The sequence below is a fragment of the Heteronotia binoei genome, chromosome 10 (genome assembly GCF_032191835.1).
Source record: "Heteronotia binoei isolate CCM8104 ecotype False Entrance Well chromosome 10, APGP_CSIRO_Hbin_v1, whole genome shotgun sequence".
Classification (NCBI taxonomy): Eukaryota; Metazoa; Chordata; class Lepidosauria; order Squamata; family Gekkonidae; genus Heteronotia; species Heteronotia binoei.
This window is the reverse complement of record NC_083232.1, coordinates 58,104,793-58,114,112: the sequence shown is the minus strand read 5'-3', so window position 1 is coordinate 58,114,112 and position 9,320 is coordinate 58,104,793. Positions and strand designations below refer to the sequence as shown.

The 9,320-nt window shown below is 48.6% G+C and overlaps 1 protein-coding gene across 1 annotated transcript; it reads left to right on the top strand.

Annotated features, from left to right (window-relative positions):
• The first annotated feature begins 2,410 nt into the window (after positions 1–2,410).
• TRIL (TLR4 interactor with leucine rich repeats) lies at positions 2,411–4,904 on the top strand. The gene has a single exon (XM_060248711.1). The coding sequence runs from the start codon at positions 2,498–2,500 to the stop codon at positions 4,790–4,792; it is 2,295 nt and encodes a 764-aa protein (XP_060104694.1). The 5' UTR covers positions 2,411–2,497; the 3' UTR covers positions 4,793–4,904.
• The last annotated feature ends 4,416 nt before the right edge of the window (positions 4,905–9,320 follow it).

Here is a 9,320-nt window from a genome sequence, read left to right as displayed (position 1 = left end):
TTCATCTCGCCCTCCACAATCATGCATTATTATAATTGTTTTATCTAATTGGCGCACAATGTTAGTAAGACTCTGTGGGATATTGAGACTAGGTAGGCAGATAGGATGACCCCTTGAGCAACTGAAGGGGAATCTGGAAAATATTAATGCACTCCCAGTCCTACTATCTTTATTTGTAAGTTTCCTTGCTTACTTTTAAGTAAGTGTGCTTAGGATCAGAGCCTTATTGTGGCAGAAGCCTACAATTGTTTCCCGAGGAACACACGGTGAGGAGATACCTGCATTTTGAGAAGGCCATTTTCAGAGTGTGGGAGGAGAGCGTTGAAAAACCCGATCCCTTCGCTGCAGCTCTTCCTTGAGAGACAGAATTTGGCTATAGTTAAGCATGCTCTGATTATATCCAGGTTGTGCTGTGTGTGGAGGAATCTATGAAGACTGTCCAGAAGCTTCTGCTGGTTCAAAATGCAGCAGCTAGGCTGCAAGGAAGTCCAAGTTACAGAGATTCTTGCCAATTCTAAAAAATTTTCACTGGTTCCTGGGTTGATTCCAGGCACAACTGAATTTACTGGTTGTTATTTATAAAGCTTTACATGGTCTGGACCTAGAGTACTTAAAAATTACTGCAAAAATGTGTCCCTGCCAGTTAAGGAACCCTGTTCTGTGCTCCTCTACTACTAGAGGCTAGGAGGTAAGAACCAGAGACTGCGCCTTTTCAGTAGTGGCACCCAGAATGAGGAATTTCCTACCCACAGGAGCTTTCCTGGTGCCAAATTGACAGCCTTTTTAGGTGCCAGGCAAATTTTTTATTTTCACTTACATTTCAGATGGTCCCCTTTTATTCACCTTCTGGATATCATGCTACCTTTGCTTTTAAAAGTACTTTGGGGGGCAGGTTTGGGGGTGTCAGATTTTTAGCCCAATTCTTAATCCAATATATTTGAATGCTTTTAATCCCCAACTGTCATTTTATTCTTTTGCTGCCTTATTGTGCCCCTTCCCACTTTGCTGTTATTTATCCTGTTGTGAAGTATCTCCATGCTAAGAGGCAGATGTGTACTGCTTTGGGTCCCGATTGGGGGAAAAGGTGTGGCATAAATAAAAGTAAATAAAATAAACATGACAGGATATGACAGAGCTAAGAAAGCACCAGGAAAGAGCTAAGCAGCTGGTGAGAAGGGCCTTTTTGCACATGTTAGTTTTTGCCTTCTAGAATCCAGCATATATAGGAAAACTTAACACATCATAGTTAATGGACCAGGTCATTATGTTTCTCTTGGAGATATGGGCATCTTTAAATGTATGATGCAGTCCCCAGTCCCAAAGTGATATATTCATTAGCACTAGACAGAGTTCTGTGTTCAAATCCCCACTCTCTCATGAGGCTTATTTTTGAGGCTTGTTCTTAAGGGACTGTTGTGAGGATAAAAATGGGGAAGGGAGAATGGTATATATGCTATCTGGAATGCCTACTTTGAAAGCAGAGTGGGCAAAAATGTTTGCTACTAGAGCTCTAGATGTCATGTTAACTTCTTAATTTGCAATGGGTGGGGTTGGTTTTTTTAAAATAAAAAACCTGCTAAAATCTTTTAGGAGTCATTCTTTTGAATTCATGATTCACATGCTGAAGGACAGGACAACTGAAGTGCAGAAACTTCCCGCCGAAGCTCTCCTTTGGCTTACCAGAGGTTCGCGTCCAGGGCCCTTGTAATCTGTGGTAAACCGTGAGTGACCAGGGCTTTGTGGCCGGCTTCTCTAGCAGGAGGAAAGGAGGGGGCCGGGCGAGGCTGCCGCTGAAACCGCCGAGGGCTTTAGCTGCACCCCACGTGTTTCTATCTTCTCTCTCCCTCCCCCTTCCCAGACAGCGACGTTGCGAATCCCGAGTCTCCCACTTCGCGCCCCCCCTGGATGGCTGCGCCGCGCCCAGCCAAAACACCCCCCCCCCTTCCCTCTATCCACCGAATCGCGCCCCGTCTCCGGCCCAGCCGCCTGCTCCGTCCTCCCGCCTCCCTCGCCTCCCCTCCTTCCCCCCGATCCTCCATCCCGCGCGTCCCCGGGGGCCAAGTGTGGGAAGTGCGAGTTTCCGCTCCGCTTGTCTGTCCCCAGCCGCCTCCCCCGCCAAGTCCAGAGAGCAGCCGGGCTGCAGCGGCAGCAGCAGCAGGAGGAGCGAGAGCGGCTGGCCGGGCGGCAGCTTTCCCAGCGTCCGCTGCAGAGCCAGGCGACGATGAAGCCGCCACCGGGCTGGGGCTCCGGCGAAGCGGCGTGAGCCGACCCTCGCAGGCGGGGGTGGAGAAGAGAGCCGGGCAAGGCTTCGCCTGGTAGCCGTCTGCCGGCAGGGCAGCCTCTTGATTTCGGCGGCAGTCGAGCTGCGCGCGGGCAGAGCAGCGCGTCCCCCCCAACCCGGAGAAGGAGGAGCCCGATCCGCAGCCGGCGCGCAGGAGAGGGGGATGCCGGAGAGACGCCGCCGGGGAGGAAGCAGCCCGCCGCTCGCCCGGCTGGGATGGAGCGCCCGGTCCGCCTGATGCAGCTGCTGCTCCTCGGCTGCTCCCTGGCTCTGCTGCTCTCGCCGCCGGCGGCGCTCGTCTGCCCGGAGCCATGCGACTGCCAGCAGCAGCAGCACCTCCTCTGCACCAACCGCGGGCTGCGGGCAGTGCCCAAGGCCCTGGAGCCGCACGACATCCTCACCTACAGCCTGGGGGGCAACTTCATCGCCAACATCTCCGCTTTCGATTTCCACCGCCTGGTGGCGCTGCAGCGCCTGGACTTGCAGTACAACCGCATCCGCACGCTCCACCCCAAGGCCTTCGAGCGCCTGGCGCGCCTGGAGGAGCTCTACCTGGGCAACAACCTGCTGGCCGCCTTGGCGCCCGGCACGCTCCGCCCCCTGGCCAAGCTGCGCATCCTCTATGTCAACGCCAATGAGATTAGTCACCTCAGCTCGGCTTCCTTCACGGGCCTGGGCAGTCTGGTCAAGCTGCGGCTGGACGGCAATGCCTTGGCCACGCTGGGCGATGCCACCTTTGCGGGGATGGCCAACTTGGTCTACTTGCACTTGGAGGCCAACCGCATTCGCTGGCTGAGCCGCAACGCTTTTGCCGGACTGGGCAAACTACGATTCCTCGACTTGTCGGGCAACCAGCAGAATTCTTTGCGCCACCCGGATACCTTCCGGCCTATGCGCTTGCTCAGCACCCTTCTTCTCTCTGGCAACAACATCCAGCAGTTGGGGAAAGGGCTGTTCCAGCACTTGCCCGATTTGACCAAGCTGTCCCTGAGCGGGAACCGCCTGGCTTGGTTGGCACCAGAGGCCTTCCTGGGGCTGGGGGCCCTCAAGGAGTTGCGCTTGGAAGGCAACTTGCTGAGCCAGCTCCCTGCCACTTTGCTGCATCCGTTGCATAGCCTGGAAGTGCTCGACTTGAGCCATAACTTGCTTGTTAGCCTTCACCCAGCTGCCTTTGGCCACCTGCACAAGCTGCGGGAGCTCAGCTTGCAGGAAAACACCCTGGCCACAGTGCCTGGGGACCTTTTTGCCTCCAGCCCAGCCCTCTACCGACTGGAACTTGATGGTAATTCCTGGAGCTGTGATTGCCGCCTGCGAGGCTTGAAGCGCTGGCTGGGCTCTTGGCATTCCCAGGGACGGCTCCTGACCGTCTTTGTGCAGTGCCGCAAGCCGCTTGCTCTGGCTGGGAAATATCTCGATTATCTGGAGGATTCCCAGCTCCTACCTCCTCCCAATGGCTCTTGTTCTGAAGTGGCTGCCTCTCCTTCCCCATCCCCTCACGTCAATGTCAGCTATGGCCCAGATATGGTGCAGGAGAGGCTGAGCTCTTTGCCCTCTGCCTCAACCCTGCAGCTGGCTGGTTCCCAGAAGATGTTAGTCCTCCTGCCAGAAAGAGACAGCTGGGGGACTGATACTAGCCCCACCATCTCAACATCCAGCTTGCTGCTCAGCACCAGGCCTCCTCCTCTGCCTGGTGGCGCTTGGCCCAGGCGGGCAGGGAAACACCACTTGGTCTCTTCAGTGGCTGCTGTCCCTCCGCTGGTCACTGACCCATGTGATTTTAATAAGCTGTTTCTGTACAACCTGTCAGTGGAGTCAGTGAGCGCCAGTGCAGTGACTGTGCGCTGGGGGGTCCGTCCACATCGTAGCCCTCGGTTGCTGGGGCCTGTGCGCTTCAGAATCCTTTTCGACCGCTTTGGGGCTGCTGTCAAGTTTCAGCGTTTTGTTTATCTCCCTGAATGGAGTGAACCAATAGCCATGCTCCAGGAGCTGCGCCCTGATACCCCTTACTTGGTCTGCGTGGAGGGCATAATTGGGGGCCGTGTCTGCCCAGTAGCCCCGCGGGACCATTGTGCAGGTCTGGTCACCTTGCCTGAAGAGGATGCCGGAGCAGCTGCTGCTGTGGCGGGTGGGGCCCGAGGCCCAGACCAGCAGTTTCTCACCCTGGTGCTGCTGGCGGTAAATGCGCTGCTGCTCTTTCTGGCCCTGGCGGCCTGGGGCTCCCGCCTGGTGCGGAAGAGGGTGCTCAGATGCCGTCAAAGGAAGGCAGCATCGCCAGTACATGTTAGGCAGATGTACTCTACCCGTCGGCCCTTGCGCTCCATGGGCACTGGTGTCTCTGCAGACTTCTCTGGCTTCCAGTCCCACCGTCCTCCCCGTAGCACTGTATGTGCCTTAAGTGAGGCTGACCTCATTGAATTTCCTTGTGAGCGCTTCCTGGACAGTGCAGTTGGTGGAGGTAACAGCAGTGCTCGCCGTGGAGAAGATCACCTGTTGCAGCGGTTTGCGGACTAAGAGGAGTGGCCTTAAAATAACTACAACTTGCAGGAATCTGTTATGCTGGAATCTGCTGCATGTTGAAATCACAGTTTAAGAAGGTCTTCTGGGAACTGTAGTCCATATTTGGCTAAAGCCGCCCTGAGCCACTTGTGGGAAGGGCGGGATATAAATCTTAAATAAATAAATAAATAAATAAATAAAGGGGCTGCCATTGGACAAAAATGGTGGTTCATCTGACAAATGGGGATGGCTCTAGAACAGAATATGCTCATAAACAGCAGCTAAGGAAATTTTCTATTACTCAAGTGGTTGCTACTTAGGGACCAAACTTAACTACCATGGGATTCCACCACTATTCCTTCCTGATGTTGGATGGGCACTGATTCTTGTTCACTGGCAAACAGCAGTATTTAAAAAGTCCTTGTGTGGGTTCATTTTCTCAGTTGTCCCAACATTATTTTCCACACTGGGAAATGTTATTTCTTACATTATCCTCTCTGCCCCTAGATGTAACTCTGTTGCTAATAATAATTATTCTTAAATAGGAAATGAATCAAGATAGACTCTGAGATGGGAAAAAATGGTGCTGTGTATATTCCCAACTGAACCAGTTTCTGTGCCTTTTCTGTTGCCTTTTTCTGTGGTCTTGTACTATTTTAAGTACTGTTCCCATTAATGAATACAGGTCACAGGTAAGGGCCCCCGTTTCACAGGACTATGATCTGGTTAGAATTTAATTCACTTTGGAACATCACAGCAGAGCTGTTTTCATGCTGGCATTCTATACTGGTGGAAGCAGTAACATGTGCTGCCTAATCACATGAAGCCAATGCATACTGCTGCTGCCACCATTTAAGGATATACTGGCATTGCCTGGGCATTACATGGAATTCATTTGGCAGAAGCCAAAGGTTGACAAAAGATTGGGGAAGAGTACATATTTTGCCTGCAGAAAGTCCCAGATTCCAATCCCTGGCAGCTCCAGTTAAAGAATTTCAAAGTGTGGGGAAAGCCCTTTCTCTAGCAGTCCCTAATGAGCAGCTGCCAGGCAGAACAGACAATTCTGAACTAGGGAGACCAGTGACTGACTCAGCATAAGGGAATTTTCCATGTTCTTTGTAGTGTTGCTAGGATCTGTAGCTCCACTCCAGCAGTGGATTTTTCGGTAGTGGTATCAAGAGGTACAGTCATGTCTAAACAGGATCTAGGAGGCTGTAGAATTGCCCCCTAAAGCCTGATTCACAGCCAGATTATCATATCTGAAGTCAGTGAAATTTCAGATTCAGCCTTTCATAAATTTGACTTTGTTAAGAACAGCCAGGTTAGCCTCACTGTTGTCAGATAATGTGAACCCAACTTACTACTATAACACAATAGTAGGATTATTCTTGAATTTATAACATTAAACACTGACATTTAAAATTCAGAAACTATTTTGACTCCTAGGCTTTTAATAAAGTATTTTCCCCAAGGGTTTCCTTGAAAATGAATGTTAGCTCATAGTTTTTTGGTTTTTTTGAAAAAGAGAGAGTGGTGCATTTTATACCTTGCAGGTTTTGTTTTTTAAACACCAATGAATGTGAGATGTTTTTATGTGTGTTTCTATAAATATGCAAAAGTTTAATGCAAACCAGTTTTTATTGTGTAAGGCTAATTGCAGACACCACTAGGAAAAACTAACTAAAGTTTGTTACAATTTGTTTAGAATGAATTATTTTTACAATGGTCTTGAATAAATACTTTTTGGTACTTGTACAACTTAGCTTTTTTTAAAACTTTCATTATATTGGGAAGTTAATCAGTAAGTTCACAATGACAAAAGGAGTGTGTTTGGTAGATAACATGGGTATATCATTTCTGAAAATAACAATTGGAACATAGTTCAAACATCTGAAACATTTTCAGACATCCCCAATTAGACAGCCCCTCCTGGAATGTACTTTATTTGGTCTGGAAGGTTATTTTTAATATGAAGAAAGTCAGCCAATCTATTATGTTATAAATACATTGTTCCAAAGGATTTTGACTCACATTAGAAGGCATATATGTGCTTACATTTAATTTGATTCACATTAGAAACTGTATATGTGCTTTTATTTGAAATTATTCAAATTTATATTCTTTTTTTTCTCAGCTTGTTGATCTGTGATGTCATTAGACATCATTTCCAGGTAGTTCACTGGGTCACAATCAACAGAAGTCTTCTAGAGTGAATCCTTCAGAAATACATGAGAAATGTGTCTTTTGTAGTCCTGAACATCTGTTTCTTTCAATGATTCTTGCACAGGGGAACTTCCTGCTGGATTGTGTCTCTGGAGATCACTTCTCTAAGGAAACAAAATTGACATAGCCTTTGTTTTGCAAGAATATGACATTTTTCTTCATAACTCCCCCCCCCCCCACATTGAGCTGTTTATCTCTTACACAAATATTCCTTTTATATATGGAGCAATCCAGAAATGTTTTGTTTAGATTTCTGTACACCCTCAATGATTCTAAACCTATGATACTTGGATTCGTGTCAGACTCCATATTCTTGACATGTTCCATACTAGTCCTGGAAACCTGCTGTTCTGGTGCAAAATAAGAGCCCAGTAAACAAGAAAAAAGAATTAAACCACTGGTGCACAGATCCACCTATTTTCTCTTTGTGTATGGATTCTTTCATGCAGATATCTTTGGCCATTTTCACATCTGGTACAACAAAGCACAACTTAACCTTTTGTGTTAGAGTCCAGTGGCACCTTTAAGACCAATAAAGTTTTATTCAAGGTATGAGCTTTGTGTGTACACACACTTCTTCCAATGTAATGAAAGTGTGTGTGTACACAAAAGCTCGTACCTTGAATAAAACTTTATTGGTCTTAAAGGTGCCACTGGACTCTAACTTTGTTTTATTGCTTTGGACCAACACAGCTACCCACCTGGATCTACCTTTTGTGTGTGCACTGTCTTGTGCTCTTTGTGAATATTGTTAACTAGCGTGAAACCCGTGCTTCACTACAGTATTTAACTACCTTTAATCCAGTTATAATACTTTGGGGGTACGTAATTTTTTGTCTGTTTTAGGAAGGGTGTTTTGTTTTTGGAATTGGTTTTGTAATATAATCGCAGTAGGAATAAGGCCTGGTGTGGAGGGCTCTAGAAAAAGGCTTGGGTGGCTGCCCCCCACCTTCCCACTCATTCACCCAAGTGAAGGCATTCACTCCCCCAACCATGGTGTCTTCCCACTCACGCAAGGCAACCATTTTCTATAGGAGAATTGATCAGCTTTCCATCTCCTTTCCTCTCTCTGCAGCCTCTACCTAGGAAAAGTACATTCTTTCTCCACAGTGCGGACCAAGGCAGCTTACATCAGTCTCCTCTCCCCCTTTTGATCTGTGCAACAACCCTGTGAGGTAGGTTAGGCTGAAAGAAGAAGATTATGTTGGATTTATATCCCACCCTATACTCTGAATCTCAGAGTCTCAGAGCTGTCACAATCTCCTTTACCTTCCCCCCCACAACAGACCCTGTGATGTAGGTGGGGCTGAGAAAGCTCTTACAGCAGCTGCCCTTTCAAGGACAACTTCTACAAGAGCTATGGCTGACCCAAGGCCATTCTAGCAGCTGCAAGTGGAGGAGTGGGGAATCAAACCTGGTTCTCCCAGATAAGAGTCCATGCACTACTCCAAACTGGCTCTCAGAAAGTCTGTGACTGGTCTGAAATCACAGTGTGGATGAAAGCAGGAGCGAAGTGACCTAAGCAGGGTATAATGACACAGAATCCATCCTGCAAAGCAGCCATTTTCTCCAGGGGAGCTGATCTCTGCCATGTGGAGAGCAGTTGTAATTCTGAGTGATCTCCAGCCCAAACCTGGAGAGTGTCAACAATGGTTCTTCAGGAGGAAGTGGCTGGTTTGGAGGATGGAGTTTATGGCATCGTGCCTATCTGAGGCTCCAACCTTCCTTGAAACCCACCCTTTCCATGCCCCACCCCTTGATTCTCCAGGAATTTCCCAACCTAGAGTTGGCAATCCTATCTGCTTCCCAGCAGCAGTAACAATGTTCTGGAGAGCAGTTGTAATTCTGAGTGATTTCCAGCCCTCACCTGGAGAGTGGCAACAATAGTTCTCCAGAAGGAAGTGGCTGGTTTGGAGGATGGAGTTTATGGCATTGTACCTGTCTAAGGTACACCCCTCCTCCAATCCCACCCTCTCCATACTCCACCCCTCAAATCTCCAGGAATTTCCCAGCCTGGAGTTGGCAACCCTATCTCCTTTCCAGCCAACCATCGATCAGCCAACCGCAGAAGGAATGCACTCTGAATTTTGGGTTTCCAGATCCAGGGGTTTGGGCTAGGCATTGATGAGTCAGTCAGGACACCTGTTCAACTGTTTGCAGTCTCTATTAACTAATTTTTACCTCAGAACACAGAGCTCCACAGCTGACCAATCAGAGAGAGGGGTGTGGAAGCAGGCAGTAGCCTGCCAGGCACACAGCAAAGCTTTACCCCTTTATTCCTTTTCACTCCCTTAGTGGTCGAACTTCAATAATCTTTTCT

Coding starts and splice junctions, on each gene's coding strand:
- TRIL (XM_060248711.1), top strand. CDS start 2,498: ATGGAGCGCCCGGTCCGCCTGATGCAGCTGCTGCTCCTCGGCTGCTCC.